Consider the following 23,270-nt stretch of genomic DNA (forward strand, 5'->3'; position numbering starts at 1 on the left):
ACATGTGCTCTCTGTCTGAAGTGGGGCATGGAAGGGAACACCAGTCTAGCATATTTGCCATCTGGCACACATATTGCACATCAAATTCATGGAACCTGATCCTCTACATGTTTTCCTAGGAGTTTAATTGGAGTTCCTGCCAAGCTGCGATAGTTTGCAAGTTTAAAAGAGTTGTCAGGCAAGACATTTTCACCGAGACACCTTCCTCAGAGGTTCAGCATGCAATCTAAGCATTCTTTCAAGAGGCCTCTAGCAGTGCTCCACACCCAATGAAAAAAATTGAGCTTTTTATATCTTGGGCCAGTTGAGAGCCAGCATGGCATACTAGTTAAGAGCAGAACACAAATCAATGTGCCTGCATACAGCTTGATCCTTGGGCATGCACACAAGGCAGGGTGGCAAACATTATTCACAATGAGTGGCCAGTGCACAGCTCCTAGGTAGAGATCCAGTCCTCCCCTGGATCCAGCCTGTAGATTACTTGCATGGTGTAGTGGTTAAGAACGGTGGACTCTTACGCTGGAGAACCAGGTTGGATCCCCCACCCCTCCAAATGAGTGGCAGACTCTAATCTAGTGATCTGGATTGGTTTCCCCACTCCTATGCATGAAGCCAGCTGGGTGATCTTGGGCCAGTCACAGTTCTCTGAATTCACTCAGCCCCACCTACCTCACAAGGTGGCTGTTGTGGGGACAGGAAGGGAAGGAGATTGTAAGCTGGTCTGATTCTCCTTAAAAAGTAGGGAAAATCAGCATATAAAAACCAACTCTTCTTCTTCTTCATTTCAGAGCACTGGCAAAGGCCCAACCATACCATCTTTGAACAACAGCCCAGTTCCCAAGCAAGCGAGAAATAAAAACAAGGCCAAGGCCTTATGCTGGCCAATGGCCGTAACAATAAATTACAAATTACAAGGCCAAGGCCAATGGTGCAAAATACATAAAAAGATTTTTTATTACTCATAATAAAAAATTATGCTCATATTGCAATAACTACAGATTCCCCTGAAAAAGCCGCTTGCATGAAATGCATAGGGAATTTTTATCCTGAAAATAAAAAAATCTTTTCACCTATTTTGCACCATTGGCCTTGGCCTTATTTTTATTTCCTGTTACTGGTGCGGCCCTTTTTTTTACAAAAAATTTTTTGTATTGGTTTTTATAATAGAAATTTTCTATAATAACTAAGAATATATAAACATTACAGAAAAAGAGAAAAGATAAAGGAAATTTCTTTGACTTCCCCATCACCTCTGTCCGCCTCTTAATAAAGTATTTTATCCCAATGTGATATAGTCTGATCTTGATTATTCTTAAATTCATTTAAATTTCATGTAAATTTCATATAACATACTCTATTGATATAAATGGTTATAATTCTTAATATTAATAGTGTCATTTAGATCAGATTAAAAGGTATTCTTGCATTTTTCCCAGTTTTAATTCATATTCGCAATATTTCATCCAAGCCTCCCATTGCCCCATAAATCGAACATTGTCTTTTTGATTTATAGTAGCTGTAAGTTTTGCCATTTCCACCAGGTCAAACATTTTCATAATCCAGTCTTTTTTCCCAGGAGTATCTGCCCCTTTCCATTTTGCTGCATAGAGCTCTATGCTCTATGCACTGGTGCGGCCCTTTTATTCCTTTTTCCCGAGCAAGCAATCATAGGTTTGCAGCTTTAGATAAACTAAACATCCAGGTATGCATTCACTTGCATGGAAAAGGTAACAATGGAAGGCAAATCACAGCGCAGCACATACTAACATACTCTTTCTTCGATGTAACACATGCAGCTTCTCAGTACTTTCACAATTAGGCTGGGCATGGGCAGAGTTTTGCCTGCTTGGATCTTTCCAGGCACACCGGGACACTTCCTGAACACCAACTGCTTCACCGTGATACTAATTCATAGCATTAGGAGCTCACAGAATCTCAGTGGGCTTACCATCAAACCTATGAAAGCAATAGATGCAGTATTAATTTTCCTACCTCCCAGGTGTCTCGAAAATCCGTGTTACTGGGGATAACCTTGCCGTGTTCATCTAGAGGATACAGATCATCTCCAGCCTATCAGCAGAAGGAAAAAAACACAAAACCAATGACAGTGTGCGATGACACAAAACTCCTATAAATATTTCACCAAATGGAACATATGGATCCGACTTATAGGGTCAAAACATAGAGCTGGAAGGGACCTCAAGGGTCATCTAGTCCAAATCCCTGCACAACTACCACACCCCATTACCTCAGTGACCCCCGCTCTATGCCCAGAGGAAGGCAAAAACCCTCCAGGATCCCTGGCCAATCTGGCCTGGAGGAAAATTGCTTCCTGACCCAAAAGTGGTGATCAGCATTACCCTGGGCATGTAAGAAAGGGCCATGTAGATTCTCTATAGATTCTATAGGTAGATTCTTGCCTGGTGCTGACAGGGGCTGTTCAATAGGGAGAAATTCTTGCCAGCTCTGAGATCTTTAGAAGTGGAGATGCCAGAGACTAGACCCAGAATCTCCAGCATGCAAAGCACATGCTCTACAACTGAGTTATGTCTCTCAAAAACTGAAGAATTTGAATAAATAAGAGTGAAAGACCAGAGCTGGTAATTGTAACAATAAACGTGAATATCTGAACAACTTCCAGATCAAAGAATGGGGATTGGATTGGATTTGATATAGCCTGAAGTTCAGACCTACATAGCAATTTTGGTCCATCCCATTTCTTGAGTGATGCTAAAGTAACTGGCCGTGGTTCAGTGGTGTAGCATCTGCATTGCATACGGAAGGTTCATTCCTGAGCATCTCCAGAGAAAAGATAAGGAAGCAGGTGATGTGAAAAGACCTCTGCCTGAGACTGGGTGAGGGGTTGTGCCTCAGTGGTAAAGCATCTGCTTGGTGTGCAGAAGGTCCCAGGTTCAATCCCCAGCATCTCCAGTTAAAAGGGACTAGGCAAGTAGGTGAAGTGAAAGACCTCTGCCTGAGACCCTGGAGAGCTGCTTCCAGTCTGAGTAGACAATGCTGACTTTGATGGACCAAGGAGCTGATTCAGTATAAGGCAGCTTCATGTGTTCATGTGACTCTGGAGAGTCATTGCCAGTGAGATTAGATATAGATCAATGGTCTGACTCAATGGGAGTTCAAAGCAGTTGAAATAAAACATTGAAATCAATGGGAATTCAAAGCAGTTAACCTAGGTTGGATTGCACTCCATATTCTTGACTCTTTTCCTTCACTTCCTGCAAATGGCTCCAAATGGGCATCCTTTGCCTTAAGGAAGTACTGGAATAGGCAGAACTGCCCCTGGCTCACAGCACACAGTACCTTGAAGCCCATGGGAAAGTGAATGATGTAGAGATCCAGGTAATCCAGCTTGAGCGCTGCAAGGGTCTTCTGGCACGCTCCCTTCACCTGGGATTTTTCATGGAATGTGCACCACAACTGCGAGGGGTGAAGGAAAGAAAAGGGCTCACCTAGGCTGATCCAATCAAAAAAAGAATAACTGCTTTGACAGCTCCGAAGCTCCAATTTCCAGTAAGTCTAAATGCCATAGCAAAATATTTATTTCACACTCTTGCCCCCACCAAAAAGAAAAATCAGTTTGTCTTCTGCCCAACTAATGCTCTGATCCTCTCTATCTGTAGCTTAGAGGCAGAACCAGCAAAGTCAGACCAAAGGGCAACTGCTCCCCACTTCGCCCTGTAAGCCTGGACTACTGAGGACCACCTCAGATCTCAGCCAAAGACTGCCCTGGCCTCCCCCTCCCATATTTAAAGAAGCACAAGATTCAGAAGGCAGAAAAAAAGGGTATGTGAACAGTGAGGCCATTTATGCAGGGTCGATTTTGATGCTCGCTCAAAGCTCCTTTTTTAAATCCGACCTTTAAAATGCCTATTCACAGTCCCGATGCAAGAGGAGAAAGTAAAATAAATTCCACCCCCACTCGCCTGCTCCTTCATTCGCATAGCTATTAGCAATCGTCATTTGCATAGCTAACCCACGGCTGTGATTCTTCATGCTTCCTTGAGTGGATGCTTCGAGGTGGGGATGGAGCAAATACAAAAGGTCGCGTTAAAGGGGCTCTTAAGAAATGTGAAGCAGGTATGCGCCGGCTTCACAGTGACTTCTGGAATAAAGTGAAGAACTAAAAAAAAAAATAAGCGGGGCACTTCAGCCTGGAACGCGCTGCTAATTAACAAGCATAAACGGCCTGAGAAAAGTGTATATGCACAGGTGTGTTAGTGAATGGGGGGAAGGAGCTTATTCCCAGCCAGGGAGATGTTGGTTAGACCCTTCAAGAGATAAGTGATCAACTGGAAGCTATGTGGTCTCAATCATTCTTTATTTTGCAGTTTACAAATGCATCTAAACAGTTCAGCGTTACTCATGCCTGAATAGAAGAGATCTGCAGTCCTTTTCTTGATGAGAGCCCAGATGTAGCTATCTGTGAAAGCATAATGAATCCTCAAGCCTCTCTTCTTGTCCAGTCTCATTAACAATAAGAAAAAAGGTGCCTACTTTCCCTGGGCAAATTAGAGCCTAACCTCTAACCAATCAGTGAACTAATACAGAAACATGTGACTACTGAGTTTCCCTAACTACAATAATTAGCATGCACCTTTCTTAAAGGGCAGGTACTATTTCCTAGCATATTACTAATACAAACCTGAGCTGTGACTTACATATACTAGAAAATCTACTAACAACTCTGCCTGGGGGCAGCACAGAACTCATCAGGTCTTAAAGGGTGGGGGGAGATGCCTCTCCAGGAATCCAGATTCACTTGCTGTAACCCTTCGCTTAAATCAAAAGCAAACTATGTGCTTTTCTTTCTTTTCTTTTTGCTGCAGGAGAGCACTTGCTATAATTTCCCCCTTAAATTGGGAGAGCCTTCAAATATGCCCCCCCCCCCAGCTGCACTTATGGCAGGGAACAATCCCAGGAGCTTTGTGAGATGTGACTTCATTTGCGTGTGCAGATCAGCTCTCACTGTGCCCACCGGAGTTTTACCTTACTGACAACGAAGAGGTCTTCCCGTTTCACAACACCTTCTTTGATTTTCTGCTGAATGGCATTGCCGATTTCGTTTTCATTCCTGTACAGGTATGCACAGTCAAAATGGCGGTACCCGAGGTCGATGGCAAGCTTAATGACTTCTTCCACTTTTCCAGGGGGTGCCTACAAACAACAGGATTGTTCTGAGTTCCAATCACCCACTTACATGCAGAACAGCAGTGATATCCATGCAGATTTTTGAAGTTTGACTTTACTAGCCCAACAAAGGACCTCCCAACACACCCACAAATAATTTTTTTTTTTTTTTTTTTAGTATTTACCATTTATTGGTGACAAACACTACGTTTTACTTACATTCCACGGGGAGAAAAAATTCCAGCGTAAACAATGAACTGAAGCAGTACTTAACTTGCAAGGCTATCATGCTTTACCTGGGCCCTTATGCAAAAACTTTACTGCCCACATCCCTGTGTGCAATAATAATTTGGTTTATGTTTGATTTATATCATATAGGTCTTTCACATCCAATCGCCAATGGAGCTTCTTCTCCACATGCCATGTAGGAAGACTGGATTTTTTTTCCTTGCTAGGGTCACCCAGTGGCTGAGTGGTGATTCGAACTCAAGACTTTTCAGAAACTCTCCAAACAAAACACCACACTGTCTGGAACAGGAGCATGTTTTGAGAAACCAGTGATGCTCCAGGGCAATAAACACACTGAAAAGTACCTTAGCCTGGTCAAGTTTCCCCATGAGGAAAAAAATCTTGAAGGGCAGAATGGACAGTACTGCAAATGAAGTTAAACACCATTTTTGAATGCTCCCGCATATATGAGGTGTAGCATTAATAGTACAGAGCAGTATCCTTGTCCACTTGAAGTTTATAATTAGGGTTGCCAGCTCTGGGTTTGGGAAGTACCTGGAGATTTTGGGGATGGAACCTGAAAAGGGTGGGGTTTGGAGAGGAGAGGGACTTCGATGGGGGTATAAAGCCATAGAGCCTATCTTCCAATCTGGGCATGTTCTCCAGGTGAACGGATAAGGACATAAGAAAAGCCATGCTAGAGCATACCAAGGTCAAAAAATCACAGCAAGGTGGCCCAAATGAAGCACAGCCAAAAGAAAAAAAAACCAAAATATGGCAAATACCACAAGTATATTGGTGTATACCAATCACCACAAAGTCCCAATGAACAAATATTCACAGATGTTTCCAAGCACAGCACCCAAATGACCTGTATATACAACAACAACAACAACAACACAAGCCTTTATTGGCATATAAAAAAAAAGAACATAGATATATAACAACACAACGAATCCTATACTTGCACTGAACGTAAATAAGTCCAAAGTGCAAAAAACCACTAAGTAAATTATTGAGAAACAAAGACATAAACGATGTGTGGGAGCCTTACAAAAGCAAAGGAGATCACAATCTTGCAAGACACTGACTCCACAGTCTTTCTTCAGGAGAAACAGATGAAAGCCAATTAAGGCGCGTAACAGAGCCAAAGTTTTAGGGAGATTTACACATTGCAACAAGTGAAATACAATACGGTGTTCCGGTAGACGACTGTTTCAAATTCAATATTTTCATCAGTTGTCTATCCCGTTGCTCAAAGAAATAGCCTTAAACAATATCTTACTAGGGATGTGTCTATTAGTTTCATACCTCTGGTAAGAATAAATTAGCTATGAGTCAGCCCCATTGGAATCACAGGTCAGAGACCATCTAGGATCCCACGGGACACTAAACTACATCAAAGTATGTTATCTCAACCATAGGAAGCTTATGCTTGTGAGTATTTTCAAAAATTTTTTTTCAATGTTTTGATTTCTGTTTAAAATTATAAGATAACTTAGCAAGCATTGTCTTTGTTTTTAGCTAATAATCATCGCACAAGAAGCTTAGGCTCTTGTTACAACTACACTGTATAAAGCTTATGCTTTGAAAAGAAATTGCGAAATTGCTATATTTTATTGCAAGATAAGAAGAGGACATGGGACTGGACACGGGTGGCTGACGAAGGAAGAAACAAGGTCGTTTACCAGGGACTTGTCCTACCCCTTATGTCATTTAGGGCTGTTGATTCGGTTCGGCCCGAACTGAAAAACAGCCGAATTTCCCCTGATTCGGTGGTTTTTAGTTCGGGACGAACCGAACTCAAAAATGGTGGGCAACCGGGGAGCTGAATTCAGCGAGTTCGGGAGTTCACGAATAAATCCAGCCAATTCGGGGCTGTCAGTAAGCAGCATAACCGTCAGTAAGCAGCATTCTCCTCCCCCGGCCAATCGGTGGCCAAGCTGGGTCTTCTTCTGGCCAATCAGTCAGGATTGAGTACTGGAGGAATCAGCTGATGTGCGGCCCGGCCGGGGAGAGAGAGGGAGAGAGGGAAATCTTTGTGTGTGTGTGGGGGGGTGCTTGTGCACATTCGCTCCTTTCTGTGGCTGCAGGGAGCGTATTTTTTGGGGTACAGACACAAAACTTTCAGCTGAGATTCAGACAAGCCTTCTTAAGAGACCACCCAAGTTTTGTAAACATTGGGTCAGGGGGTCCCGAGATATGGGCTTTCCCCTTTCCCCTTTCCCCTATTGGATGAATGGATCAGTATGCATCTCCAGAGCAAAATGTCCCATGCCTAAATGGAATCGTCTTGGATTACCGAGTCCTCCCCAGCCCCTCCTGATGGAACAGAAGACAGCCACAGTAAGACCCCTTTGGGGGCTTTAATCTATAATTTTTCTCCTGTGTGTGTGTGTGTGTGGGGGGAAGCAGAGTCTGTGTGTATGTGGGGAGGGAGCAGTTTCTGTGGGTGGGGGGGAAGCCAAAGGGGGCTTTTGCCGGTTCTGCCTGGGGTGTGTGTTCCCCCTGGAGTCTCTCTCTCCCTGGTTTGAGGGGGGGTTTCAGTTGTGTGTCTTCAGGTTTTCCCTCATTCATAAGAGCGGTTAGGTCTATTTGGATGCTTGCTCAAAACTGGTTTTCAAATGGTGACTTAAAGAATGCATTTGGAGTCCCATGCAAAAGGGGAAATTCCACCCCTCCTGCTCATTATGCATAGCTAGCTGCCTATGTCCCTTTCCATGGTTTGCAAACTCCCAGGTGTCAGGTGTTGCTTTGCACAGTTGCAAAGGTGTTGCTTACAAGGTTGTGTTGCTCTGCAGTCGTGTTGCTTTGCAGTTGTGTTGCAATGCTTTGCAAACTTCTCAGCTGTTTGTCAGGGCTGGGAGCTTTGTGCGTGGGTGGCAAGCTCTGCTCGGAGATGCACATTAAGGGTGGGGGGACCCCTTTCGGGGTCCATATCTCAGGCCCCCCCTGACCCAATCTTTACAAAACTTGGGGGGTCTTTCAAGAAGCGTCCTTTGAAGCTCTGCTCAAAGTTTGGGACCTCTACCCCCAAAAATGCCCCCCCCCAGAGATGCGGAAAGGCGCAGTTGTGTTTTTAATGGCTTTATTCGGCCGAATTTTTTTCCCGAACTTTGAATTCCTGCCGAATTGCACGGACCCGAAGCGGGGGAGTTCGGACTTTGGCATATCCCGAATCTAAACGGGTCGAATTCAGCTGAATCCGAACTATACCGAATTTTTTTTAATTCAACAGCCCTAGTGTCATTGTTTATGTATATCACAGCAATTCATTGTATGTTGTACTATAGTTTTTATGTTGTACTATAGAAGTTGATTTATTGCCTTATTGACTCAATGTAAGACTTATTACATTGACATTATCTTATACTTATTTGAAAAGCTACTTGTATGAAAATAATACAAAGAAAATATTTCATTGTCAGAGTTTTGTATTTTATTGATTTTTGCTTTAAGCATCAAGCACTATTGTACTCAGTTCAAAAATATCTGTACATACGAAGTGGTATTATTTTTTATTTTGAGCCACAGTAGTTGCTATTTCTAAATAAGCCTTCCCTAAAGCAACTCAGTATAAATTTTTGCATAACCTCCAGGTACTAGCGGGAGATCTTCTGCTATTACAACTGATCTCCAGCCGGACGAGATCAGTTCTCCTGGAGAAAAGGGCCACTATGGCAATTGGGCTCTATGTCATTGAAGTCCCTCCCCTCTCCAAACCCTGCCCTCCTCAGACTCCACCCCAAAAACCTCCCACTGGTGGTGAAGAGGGACCTGACAACCCTACCTCTAACACACACACATGCTTCCCATGGGCCTAGGGTAACCAACTTTGGGTAGGGAAATTCCTGGAGATTTGGGGGGTGGAGCCTAGAGAGGGCAGAGCTTGAGGAGGGGACACTGCTGAGCAGGAACATCATTCCATACAGTCCATCTTCCAAAGCATCCATTTTCTCCAGGGGAACGTTGGTGGTCTGGAGATCAGCTGTAATCCTGGTGGAATCTCCAGGCACCACCTGGAGACTGGCAACCTTGTTCCCACCCCTTAATTAACTGCAATTCTTTTTTAAAAGTTGTGCAAAACAATACAGTTTAAAACCGCAACCCAAGCTCTCGCATTTTCTTTCCTCCTCTTGTGTGCGTTCTCATCAAAAGTTTCTTAAACTCTAAATCATTCAGACTTTATATACACACACACACACACACACAGCCGGCTCAAGGTTGACTCAGCCTTCCATCCTTCTGAGGTCGGTAAAATGAGTACCCAGCTTGCTGGGGGTAAAGGGAAGATGACTGGGGAAGGCAAACCACCCCGCAAACAAAGTCTGCCTAGTAAATGTCAGGATTTGACATCACCCCATGGGTCAGGAATGATCTGGTGCTTGCACAGGGGACCTTTACCTTTTTAGACACATATATACATATACACATATACAGACAGATAGACAGACAGATATTGTAAGGAAAACTACAGGACAGATCTCTGTCATTCTTGTCTTCCAAGAGGTGTCCAAGAGAACGCCAACAAGTTTATGGTATAGTAGATGCGGCAAGACCCTACATATCTCCAGAATCTCTTTTGGAGATAGAACAACAAGAAGAAAGACAAGACAAGCTTCGAGCTCTAGAGGAACCTGACTCAGAAGAACAGGATGAAGAATCCAAAGCAGACGAAGCCTGTGCATACTACCGGTAACAAGATGGAGAATATTGACATTGTTTCAATTAACGTAAACGGATTAAACTCCTCCATTAAAAGAAAGAGGATATTTCATAAGCTGCTGAAATTAAAATCTGATCTGATTTGCATTCAAGAAACTCATTTAAAAAGAACATGAAAAATTTCTGAAACATAAAAAACTGGGTAAGGTAGTATCATCTTCATCGTCTAAAAAGAAAAAAGGAATGGCGATTTATGTCAAAGAGACAAAATTTTCTATCAAAAAATCCAAGACAGACAAAGAAGGCCGATATGTTCTCATATTGCTCCAAGGGGCCAACGGACAGAAATTTACAGTTGCCAATATTTATGGTCCAAATCACACCAAAGAAAAGTTTTTTATGACCTTTTTTGAAGGCTTGATTGATTTCCATCAAGGTGAAATATTGATAGTAGGTGATATGAATGGGGTCATGGACCCCAAGATGGACAAATAGACTAGAATGAAAGGGAATAAATTATTAAGGTAGTGCATCAATATCTTCAGGATTGGAATTTGTTGGATGTATGGCGATTTAAACATCCTTATAAGAAAGATTACACTCACTTTTCCAACAGACACAATTCATATTCAAGAATTTATCTTGGATGGATTTCAAACTCCTTACTTACAAATTTGGAGGAAGCTGAGATACTACCAGCAACATTTGCAGACCACAATCCACTACAAATCAAAATTAATGGGGATCGAAGAGGATTAAGAAGATGGCGAATGAATGATAATTTGTTTTTGAGATGAGATATTGTTATTCAGTGCCAAGAGGAAATAAAAATTTTTTTGAAACAAATTGTACTCCAGGCATGGAATTGAGAACAATATGGGATGCCAGTAAGGCTTATATGAGAAGAAGATTGATAGCAATTGCTAACAAAGTGAAAAAGGAAAGAGAAGAGAGATTACAAAATCTTTATTCTCAACTAAGACTCATAGAAGAACATCAAAGATCTGGGGAAAAGCAAGACTTTGTAGTGGATTGTGGTCTGCAAATGTTGCTGGTAGTATCTCAGCTTCCTCCAAATTTGTAAGTAAGGATTTCAAGCCTTAAAAACAAGATTGAAAGCATGGAGATAGAAGAGATGCACAAAAAATTGAGATTTGTAAAGCACAAACATTTTGAACAGGAAAACAAACTGGGAAGATATCTAGCAAACACCTTGAAAAAAGAGTTAGCCAAAAGAAGAATTACCGCTGTATACAAGAACTAATAATTGACATGTAAAGAGGAAGATATCCAAGAAATCTTTAAAGAATATTACACACAGCTATATCAAAACAATGACACAGCACAGACAGACCTACAATCCTACGTACAATCAGCAAATCTTAAAAAATTCAAGGAAGAAGACTGAAAAATATTAAATCAAAAAGTCACTGTACAAGAAATATCTGATGCCTTACGAAATTTAAAATTAGATAAGGCACCAGGTCCTGATGGAATTACAGCAAGTTATTACAAGAAGATGGACAACATCCTAACTCCTCAACTGCAAAAGGACTTTAACGACTTACTATTCGAAGGCAAAGTTCTGGAAACATGGAAAGAAGCACACATTTCCTTAATTCCAAAGGACGAAAAGGAGAGCCACCTCCCAAAAGCATACAGACCAATTTCACTCTTAAACATTGATTATAAAAATTTTCCTTCAATATTAACCCAAAGATTGAAGAGATGTATCACGAAGATCATACATACCGATCAAGCTGGCTTTATCCCAAAGAGGCAACTAAAAGATAATGTCAGAGTGGTTCTGGCAGCGATCAACTACATCAAGAATAAAAAAGAAAAAGCGGCAATGATATATTTGGATGCTGAGAAAGCCTTTGATAATGTTTCATGGAACTTTTTGGTGGAAACGTTACAACAAATAGACTGTGGCACACAATTCCTGAAAATCATTAAAGCTATATATACAAATCAAAGTGTGAGATTATTGATCAACAGGATATTAATAGAACAATTGGAAATACAAAAGGGGACAAGACAAGGCTGTCCTTTGTCTCCTTTATTGTTCAATTTGGCAGTGGAGATACAAACAAGATAAGAGCTGACCCTAAAATAGAAGGAATAAAATATGAAGACCAAGAATACAAAATAAGAAGTTACACAGATGATGTGGTTTTAATATGCCGAAAACCAGTAGCTTCACTGATGGAAATAAGAAAACAAATTGATCAATTTAGTTACTATTCCGGATACAAGCTCAATAAAACCAAAACTAACATGATTCTCTACAATGTCACAGCTGAAGAAAGACAGCCTATACATAACAAATTCAAATGGTCAACGCCAAAGAAGAGTATGAAATATCTGGGTGTCAGGATACCAGTTGGATTAGATACACTTTTTGACTTAAACTACAAAGTAGTCTGGGGGAAAATAGAAGAAGATCTTCAAAGATGGACCAGATTACACATTTCATGGTTGGCTCGTATAGCGGTGCTGAAAATGAACATTATGCCAAGACTTAATTTTCTTTTCCAAACAATTCCAATTTATATAAACTCAATGACATTGTCTAAATGGCAGAGAAGATTGAACAATTTTATTTGGAATGGCAAGAAACCTAGAGTAAGATTTGCAGTCTTACAAGATGAGAAAAGTAGAGGCGGATTGAATCTACCTAATCTTAAACTATACCACCAGGCAGCTACTCTGGCCCCACTGACAGACTGGATTATACGTCCAGAAGATCGAATGATCAGATTAGAAAAAGCGGATCTTGGACATGGTTTTCACCAATGGCTTTGGACGAAAAAAGCCACCACAAGATTTAAGAATGTAAATACAGAGAATCTACCAATGCAGATGATAAAAGTGTGGAATTCACTAAAGAGTTTTCTTAGTCCATCGCCACCTAGATTGATGTCTCCAATAGAAGCATACACAGGTTGTGTAAGTAGGAGTAAAAACAACCTATTTACTTACAGTGATTTAATTAAGAAAGACGGACAAGTGAAAACATTACAGGAACTTCAAGGAGAGAACATTAAGATTTCCTGGTTTGTATATCATCAAATAATACATGCTTTAAAAAGAGACTATGTACCAGAAGGCAGACAAAGGAAACTGACAGAATTTGAAACTTTGATTACCAAAACACAAGATCATCTTTTGTCAAAAATTTACAAATTATTGCTGACCATAGAAACTACATCTGAGCAAATTAAAATATGTATGGTGAAGTGGATGCAGAACTTTGGGGAGATGATCCCGATGCAAACCTGGGAGAAATTGTGGAAAACAGACATTAAGTTTACCAGGTCACAAGCTGTAAAAGAAAACTGCTATGTTCTACAGATGGCATTATGCACCGAAAGATCTGCAGAAGATGTACAAAGCAAATCAGGCAAACTGCTGGAAACGTTCTGATACAGAAGGGACATATTTCCACCAATGGTGGACATGCAAGAAAGTACAAACCTTTTGGAAAATGATACATAAAGAAATACAAGACCTAACGAAAATCAGCTTTCAACCAGAGGCCAAATACTTCTTATTGGGTATTATTCCAACTCAAATCTCACCCAATCAAAGAGAGCTGTACCAATACGCAACAACAGCAGCGAGATTGTTATTGGCGCAAAAATTGAAAGATAAGAGATACTAGACTTAAAGATGTGGAATACAAAAATGCATGAATATGCAATGATGTCAAAACTCTCCACCTTGCTACATCATGAGATGATCGAAGATTGCAAGCAGAAATGGCAATCTTTTTATGATAAATATGATAGTTCATAAGTATATACTTTAGTTAGTGTTGTCATGAAATTTGTGATTGTTCTTTGCAATAGATTAAAGGGTAACATTAAAAATATCAAAAATGATATTAGAGAAATGATCTACGAATGACATAATAGTAATAATAGAAGAAAAAAGTAGGATTAGATAATGTAAGATAGAGATAATGATGAAGAAAGCCCGTACGCCGGTGTAATAGAAATGAAAATGAATGTAGTCTGATTATCCCTTTCCCTGTTTCCCTTTTCCCACGTCTTGTAATAAAAACAATAAAAACTTTGTGGGCAAGCCACCGTTTTTGGTGCATCAGCCTAACCTGGGAGTTTACCGACTGGGCCCTGGCTCAGACAGATCCGCTGCCCACCCCTGGCATCAAAGCACGCAGCTCGACTCAGGAGTAAGTCCTCATGACTGCAGTGGGCTTATTTCCCTATAAAGAGTGTACATGGAGTCAACAATATTAGGTTTAAAAAACAAAACATCAGGGTTGTGCATTTGGTATGCATGCAGGGGCCACAACACATTTCCATGCAAACATCCATCTTCACAATTACTCCCAAAGGAAGGGAAGTTGTGAGTGGAATGGAAAAAAAGAAATAGAACAAGTGGCTTCCACGAGGCTCCTCAGATGCTGCACCCCAGATCCTGTGCTCTAGATCCCATTCTTCAGTTGTCATTACCTGCCAGGTCCCCAGCCCCAGGATCGGCATCCTCCCCTTGGTGTTCATTTCCACATAGGTGTCCATGGTTATTGCTCTGGGATGCTCTGGAGCGTATTCAGAGGGGTTCCTTTAATATGGGCTGAGCGCCTCCCCCCGTGTTTCAGAGGAACCTCCCTCCTTTCAGTCCTCCATTCAAAGAGTCCAGATTAGTCCAGCTGGAACACAAACTGTTGAAGAGAGCCAGAAACCTCCTCAGGCTTCGAGTTTTCTTCGGCCACCTTTGGCAAACAATCTTTCCCTTCAGAGCTTTGCAAAATCAGCCGTCCCCTGACTCCAAGCACTGACACAACCCTTCCTGCCCTCCCTCTCATGATCTGCTGAAGTTCAAACAATCAGCAATCAATCTTCCCCATACATTCCTTGGAGGCTTTTTTCTGTGTTTAGGGAGGGGCTGTGGCTTAGTGGTAGAGCTTCTGCTTGAATGCAGAAGGTCCCAGGTTCAATCCCCGGCATCTCCAGTTAAAGGGACTAGGTGAGTAGGTGACGTGAAAGATCCCTCCCTGAGACCCAGGACAGCCGCTGCTGGTCTGAGTAGACAATACTGACTTTGATGGACCAAGGGTCTGATTCAGTTTAAGGCAGCTTCATGTGTTCATGTCTGTTCCCCCAACATCTAAAGGTAGGGTTGCCAGCTCTGGGTTGGGAAATTCCTGAAGATTTTGGGGGGTGGAGCTGGGGAAGGCATGGTTTCAGGAAGGGAGAGCCCTCAGAGGGACATCAATACTATACAATCCACCTTCCAAGGCGGCCATTTTCTCCAGGGGAACTGCTCTCTGACAGCTGGAAATCAGTTGTCATTCTGGGAGATCTCCAGCCATCACCTGGAGGTTGTCAGCCCTACCTAAGGGGTAGTGGGCAATCACACATGGCACATGGTATTCTCTGCAATGATTCAAAAATTGTGAAACTCCACCCCACAATGGGAAAACATTGGGTCCCATCTTTGTAGGTCTTCAGATGCCAGGGGAAAACTGTTTTGTTCCAGACGGCTGCCTGGTTTATATCTTTGTGGTAGTTTTCCGTTAGTTCTTGCCAGCCAATTGGAACCCATGAGGCAGAAAGTTGGGTTAATTTTTAAATGAACAAATAAATACAAATGCTTGCTGTGAAAGGCTGTGTGTGTGTGTGTGTGTGTGTGTGTGTGTGTGTGTGTGTGTGTGTGTGTGTGTGTGAAGTGCCGTCAAGTTGCTTCCGACTCATGGCGACCCTATGAATGAAAGTCCTCCAAAATGTCCTATCTTTGACAGCCTTGCTCAGATCTTGGAAATTGAAGGAGGCTGTGGCTTCCTTTATTGAGTCAATCCATCTCTTGTTGGGTCTTCCTCTTTTCCTGCTGCCCTCAACTTTTCCTAGCATGACTGTCTTTTCCAGTGACTCTTGTCGTCTCATGACGTGACCAAAATACGATAGCCACAGTTTAGTCATTTTAGCTTCTAGGGTCAGTTCAGGCTTGATTTGATCATTGTTTTTTTGGCAGTCCACAGAATCTGTAACATTCTCCTCCAACACCACATTTCAGAGGAATCTATTTTCTTCCTATCAGCTTTCTTCACTGTCCAGCTTTCACACCCATACATAGTAATAGGGAATACGATGGCATGAATTAATCTAGTCTTGGTGACCAGTGACACATCCTTACACTTCAAAATCTTTTCTAGCTCCTTCATGGCTGCCCTTCCCAGTCTCAATCTCCTTCTGATTTCTTGGCAGCAGTCTCCCTTTTGGTTGATGGTGGAGCCAAGGAATAGAAAGTCTTGAACAATTTCCATTTCCTCATTGTCAAACTTAAAGTTGTATAATTCTCCTGTAGTAATTACTTTTGTTTTCTTGAAGGCTGCTGAGCTTGATTTCAAGTTTGCGTTGCATCATGGATTGTATTAGATTGCTAGCCACCTTTGAGATTTCTTCCTGAAGGATGGGATGAAAATATTTCAGTCTGGCAATTGATACCCTTATTAAAAATGGGGACAGAGAATCCTCTAAATTTACATTGCAATGAGTACCATGTACGTAATAATGGTTTTTTTCTGCTACAGTGTCCCATTCTTGACAAAGGAGGTACTTGAGGTAGAGTGCTAATATTGCATGAAACAAGTTCAGGGGTTCAGTTTCTGACATCTCCAATTAAGAGTTCTCAAACAGTAACATTCGGAAGGAACTTTCTCTGTGTATACAGAATACTGTGTACCGTGCTGGTCACCACACCTAAAAAAGGATATTGCAGAGCATGAGAAGGTGTAGAAAAGAGTAACCAAAATGATCAGGGGACTAGAGCAACTGCCCTATGAGGAGCGGTTAAAACACATAGGGCTGTTTAGCTTGGAAAGAAGGCGGTTAAGGGGAGACATGATAGAGATCTATAACATTATGCAGGGTATAGAGAGGGTGGACAGAGATGAGCTTTTCTCCATCTCTCATAATACTAGAATGTGAGGTCATCTGCTGAAGCTGGAGGGCAAGAGATTCAAAACAGATAAAAGGAAGTATTTCTTTACACAACACATAGCTAATTGTGGAACTACCTGCCCCAGGATGTGGTGATGGCTGCCAACTAGGAAGGCTTTAAGAGTGGAGTGGATATGTTCATGGAGGAGAGAGCTATTATCCTAGAATCATAGAGTTGGAAGGGACCACCAGGGTCATCTAGACCCCCCGCACAATGCAGGAAACTCCAAACTACCCCCCCACACCCCCATACTTAATGCCCAGAAGATGGCCAAGGTGCCCTCCCTCTCATAGTCTGCCTAAGGTCATAGAATCAGCATTGCTGACAGATGGCTATCTAGCCTCTGCTTAAAAATATCCAGGGAAGGAGAACTTACCACCTCCCGAGGAACCCTGTTCCACTGAGGAACCACACTGTTAGAAAATTCTTCTTCATGTCTAGACGGAAACTCTTCTGATTTAATTTCAACCCATTGGTTCTGGTCCGATCTTCTGGGGCAAAAGAAGACAACTCGCCACCCTCCTCTATATGACAGCCCTTCAAGTACTTGAAGATGGTTATCATATCCCCTCTCAGTCTTCTCCTCTTCAGGCTAAACATACCCAGCTCCTGCAACCTTTCCTCATAGGACTTGGTCTCCAGACCCCTCACTATCTTGGTTGCCCTCCCTCTGGACACGTTCCAGCTTGTCTACATCTTTCTTAAATTGCGGTGCCCAAAACTGAACACAATACTCTAGGTGAGGTCTAACCAGAGCAGAGTAAAGCGATACCATCACTTCGTGTAATCTGGACACTATACTTCTGTTGATGCAGCCCAAGACTGCATACACCCCAAGATCGCAATTCATGGCTACTAGTAAAAATGGATATTAGTAATGATGCATACACATTCTCTCCAGGATCAGAGGAGCATGCCTATTATATTAGATGCTGTGGAAAACAGACAGGATAATGCTGCTGCTGTTTTCTTGTTTGTGGGCCACTGTGTGAACAGACTGCTGGACTTGATGGTAAGAAAACTTGGTAAGAGAACTATTTTGTGTTTGTAGCTTAGCTGGCTCCTCAGCTATCACTATTCCTGGCTCCAAATCATAGAAAACAGGAAGGGAAAAGAGAAAGGTTGACCTCTTGTTATGTGCGCTTCTAAGAGCAAAACAAAGAAGATAGATTAGCTGCTTATATCACATCATATTGTTGACAGCAACCCTTGTTTCAATTACATGTTTTCCTTGGCTCCCACTGTACACCTGATATTGGAGGAGCTCATTCTGCAGCTATTTCAATACCTCAAAGATTATGTCAGAAGAGGACTTTGCAACCTGAGCTTCTTTAACTAGGGCTGGGTATCTTAGGTCTTGGGTCCTACTCAGACTGGGAAGAGAGATCCATATTCCAACAGGAGAGATGTATTCCCTGGGAGATGCTTAGCAACCAGAGAACAGGCTTCCTGACCGTTTCCAGGCCAACCGGGAGATGCTTTGCCAGCATCTGTTGATTGTTCAAAGCACCTGCAAAATGTTTCCCTTCCCCACCCCTCTTCAGACCACAGGTAAATTGCTGTAGCAACAAGAAGCGGATGGAAGCGGGAGGAGGAGGGAATCTGAGTTGTGGCTCAATAGCCCGTTCCGCATTAAAATACCCCAGATATTAAAAGGAATCCCTGGTACACCACTGGCCAAGAAAGACAGGAAGTCTTCTGTATGAGTGTCAAGTTTTGATTCAGGATCTGGAAAAAATAACATTTGTCAAACTGTCAACACAACCCAGGCTCACTCAGAAGGTAGTCTGTTATTTTTAACTGGTAACTTCTTATCATAAGAGCCCCATGGCGCAGAGTGGTAAGCTGCAGTACTGCAGTCAAAAGCTCTGCTCATGACCTGAGTTCGATCTCAATGGAAGTCAGTTTCAGGTAGCCAGCTCAAGGTTGACTCAGCCGCCCATCCTTCCGAGGTCGGTCAAATGAGTACCCAGCTTGCTGGGGGTAAAGGGAAGATGACTGGGGAAGGCACTGGCAAACCACCCCGTAAACAGAGGGCGAAAACGCACGGTCGCTTTAGCCTCCTTTATTCCCTGTTTCAGCCAGGATTCAGCCAGGATCGAACGCATGCGTTTCGCCAAATGTGCGTTCGATCCTGGCTGAATCCTGGCTGAAACAGGGAATAAAGGAGGCTAAAGAGACCATGCGTTTTCGCCCAGTGTGTGCCTTGGAAATGTCGGGATGTGACATCACCCCATGGGTCAGGAATGACCCAGTGCTTGCACAGAGGACCTTTACCTTTTTAACTTCTTATCATACTGTAGCAGGCTAAGCATTACAAACAACCAGAAAAGCAACTGATGCATAAGAAAATAACACAGAAGGACCCTGAGCCAATGGTGACACTTCACAGTAATTGAAGTATAACATGCTGAATTGGGGGAAAGGGAACATTTGGCTTCACAAGTATGTTCAATTCTATGACATGTGGCATATGCAGAATACAGTTACCGGGAATCCGATCTCCCACTTTCTTCATTCGCCAGCAGAAATGCTGGATGGACGGACATCGCGTGCAGTGATCTTTGTTCAAAGTGGAGATGGTCTAAAGCAGATTCTGGGTAGCTTCCAAGTTTCCTGCAACTGCCCAGGTGTGTAGGCAGCATTCCCCTCCCCCCATGAGACTGTGGGGGGGGGGAATGGAGGTTAGTCCAGTTCCTTGTGTGGGGCAATATCCCGGCACTCACTTGTTGCGGGATATACCACCTTTTTAAATCGGCAGAGTTAAAAACAGCCAAAAGGTAAGTGGAGGAATATAAACAGCCCACGCGTGTAAGAGAAAAGAAAACTGTATTTAATAAAAAGATTATAAGATTCTATAAATAAACAACATTCTCTTCTTAAGAGGCTTGTACTATTCTTATATTCAACTGAAACATTGTTACTACTTCAGTGCAAAGGTTTTCTGTATGATACTAAGAAACCTAAACTTTTTTTTAAAAAAAAGAAAGTGTCCTAAATATCTTCCATATCAATGCAAACTCTGCCATCCCCCTCTCAAACTCAGTTGTCCAATCTGTAAAAGCAAAAGGAATCCTGGTCTACCTCACAATACTGTTGTGGGACTGAGCAACCTATATAAAATGCTTTGCATTGTGGGGTGTGTGTGGATTCTATAACCCAGCTGTCTAGGTTGGTACCAATTTCACACCAACATGATACCTGCCACACAATTTGAGTCCAGCAGCACCTTAAAGATCAACAAAAGTTTCTAGGGTATAAGCTTTCATGAGTCAACATTCACTTCATCAGATACAGTATCTTTAGTGAACTTTTATGACCATTTTTCACCCGCACAAATGCCACAGAAGGCCCCAGGGCAGCGCTTGTCTCAGCACAGACCAAACACCCTCTCTCAACACAAGTACAGATCAGAGGCTTTCAGACTTTCTGTCTTAAGCAAACCCTTTCCATATTGACTCCTCAGCAAGAAAAACCCTGATATGTTTGCCACATGTAGTGGATCGCTCGATGAAAATGTCAACCCAGTGTGCGGCTGCTGTTGAAAAAGGCAAATTCCATGCTGGCTACAATTAGACAAGGAACAGAGAATAAAACTGCTGGTATCATACTGCCCTTATACAAATCTATGGTGAGACCATGCTTGGAATACTGTGTACAGTTCTGGTCACCACACCTAAAAAAGGATAATTACAGAGCTTGAGAAGGTGCAGAAAAGAGCAAGAAAAACTATCAGGGGGCTAGAGCAACTGCCCTATGAGGAGCTGTTAAAAAGCTTAGGGAAAAGCTTAGGAAAACGTAAGTAAGGGGAGACATGATAGAGGTCTATAAGTATTTCCTCACACAATGCATAGTTAAACTGTGGAACTCTCTGCCCTAGGATGTGGTGATGGCTGCCAATTTGGAAGCTTTAAGAGGGGAGTGGACATGCTCATAGAGGCTATGGCTATCCATGGCTACTAGTCAAAATGGACACTAGTCATGATGCATACCTATTCTCTCCAGTAATGAGGAGCATGCCTATTATATTAGTTTCTTTGGAACACAGGCAGGATGGTGCTGCTGCACTAGTCTTGTTAGTGGCTTCCTAGAGGCCCCCGGTTGGCCACTGTGTGAACAGACTGCTGGACTTGATGGACGTTGGTCTGATCCAGCAGGGCCTTTCTTAAGTTCTTAGGGGTCTTAAAGCAAGAGATAAGTTAAGACATTTGCTGTTTGTGTTTAAGCAGGCCAAGGTGCCTAAACCATCCTTTGCCCACATAAATTGTCTGGAAATAAGGAAGGGCCTTGGCGAGATTAATTCTTAGATTAAATGCTTGAGGGGAATGGCTTGATTGAAGCAACATGCAAGGTTAGCCAAGAGGAAGATGGACCAGGAGTTGTTTGGCATTGCAAAATATTGCTCAAGCCCTTTCTTTACCCATTCCTGTGGAAAATCCCATTGCAAGCAGATGTGACCTGTTTGTTTGCAGAAGATTCTGTTTCCAGGCACTGACACAATTGTCTTTCAAAATCCTCTGTGAAAGCAACGGGAGCATTTCCCTTTAAATTTGGATAATTTAGCCCCCGGAATATTGTGGGGGGGGGGAGAGCGGCTGAACTCCACACACAACCAACAAGTGAAAGGTATAAAGGCCTTTGCCAGACCACCCCTTCCACTGCACTCAGTTGAATGCCTGGACATGTGTTACTTGGCCACCCCAGAAACTGGTGGTTCTTCTGATACTCTAGTTCCAAACATTTAACAAATAAAAGCCAGCATTTGTAGCCTGTGCCTGGAAATGAATAGACAACCAATGTAAAACTGGTAGAATATGTTAACCCCGTTATCAGTCTTGTTGCTTTATTCTTAATCACCTGCAATTTCTGAACAGTCTCCAAAGGCAGCCCCGCATAGAGTGCATTACAGTAATCTAAACCAGATATGACCAGAGCATAAATAACGACATCACACTCTTCAAGGAATGACCCTAGCTGGCAAACCAATCCACTCTCGTTAAAAGGGAGTGCATGCTACCTAGGAGACCTATGTGTTCATCGGCAGACATAGATCAAATAACACCTCCAAGCTATGAACCAGTTGGAGGAGTGCAGCTCCATCCAAATCAGGCTGACTTCTGAATCCCTGTTGGGGCACATTATTGACCAATTGCATCTCATTCCTGTCTGGATTGAACTTCAGTTCATGAACACTCATCCAACTCATCTCTGCCTCCAGGCATTTGTTCAGAACATCCAACAACTCAGCTGACCCAATGTCATGATCAGCCCTGGATCAGTGTGGGACGATGAGTCCTCATCCAAGGATCCTTGAGACCCACTGGCAGATGCTGCCTGTAAAGTAGGCCCTGGTGAAACAGAACCTCTTCCCAGAAGGGTCCCTTCCCTTCACCAGTCACCAAACCCTGGGCATGTAAGAAAGGGACGTGAGAGCCAAGCACTGACACAACCCTTCCTGCCCTCCCTCTCATGATCTGCTGAAGTTCAAACAATCAGCAATCAGTCTTCCCCATACATTCCTTGGAGGCTTTGTTCTGTGGCTGTGGCTCAGTGGTAGAGCCTCTGCTTGGCATGCAGAAGGTCCCAGGTTCAATCCCCGGCATCTCCAGTTAAAGGGACTAGGCGAGTAGGTGACGTGAAAGATCCCTCCCTGAGACCCAGGACAGCCGCTGCTGGTCTGAGTAGACAATACTGATTTTGATGGACCAAGGCCCTGATTCAGTATAAGACAGCTTCATATGTTCATGTGTGTTCCCCCACCACCTAAAGGTAGGGTTGCCAGCTCTGGGTTGGGAAATTCCTTAAGATTTTGGGGGGTGGAGCCTGGGGAAGGCGTGGTTTCTGGAAGGAAGAGCCCTCAGAGGGACATCAGTACTATACAATCCACCTTCCAAGGCAGCCATTTTCTCCAGGGGAACTGCTCTCTGTCAGCTGGAGATCAGTTGTCATTCTGGGAGATCTCCAGCCATCACCTGGAGGTTGTCAGCCCTACCTAAGGGGTAGTGGGCAATCACACATGCCACATGGTATTCTCTGCAATGATTCAAAAATTGTGAAACTCCACCCCACAATGGGAAAACATTGGGTCCCATCTTTGTAGGTCTTCAGATGCCGGGGGAAACTGTTTTGTTCCAGACGGCTGCCTGATTTATATCTTTGTGGTAGTTTTCCGTTAGTTCTTGCCAGCCAATTGGATCCCATGAGGCAGAAAGTTGGGTTAATTTTTAAATGAACAAATAAATACAAATGCTTGCTGTGAAAGG

General features: G+C 42.8%; 1 protein-coding gene across 1 annotated transcript in view; it reads right to left on the bottom strand.

Moving 5' to 3' along the window:
• Positions 1-14,607, bottom strand: part of LOC130474905 (uncharacterized) — a 54,378-nt gene extending 39,771 nt beyond the window's left edge. The window contains exons 1-4 of the mRNA XM_056846599.1: positions 14,520-14,607; positions 5,005-5,172; positions 3,319-3,435; positions 1,993-2,070 (exon numbers count right to left, since the gene is read on the bottom strand). Coding sequence (XP_056702577.1) covers positions 1,993-2,070; positions 3,319-3,435; positions 5,005-5,172; positions 14,520-14,585 — 429 coding nt within the window. The 5' untranslated portion in view covers positions 14,586-14,607. The remainder of the gene's footprint in view (positions 1-1,992; positions 2,071-3,318; positions 3,436-5,004; positions 5,173-14,519) is intronic.
• Between the last annotated feature and the right edge of the window lie 8,663 nt (positions 14,608-23,270).

The sequence above is a fragment of the Euleptes europaea genome, chromosome 3 (assembly GCF_029931775.1).
Source record: "Euleptes europaea isolate rEulEur1 chromosome 3, rEulEur1.hap1, whole genome shotgun sequence".
NCBI lineage: Eukaryota > Metazoa > Chordata > Lepidosauria > Squamata > Sphaerodactylidae > Euleptes > Euleptes europaea.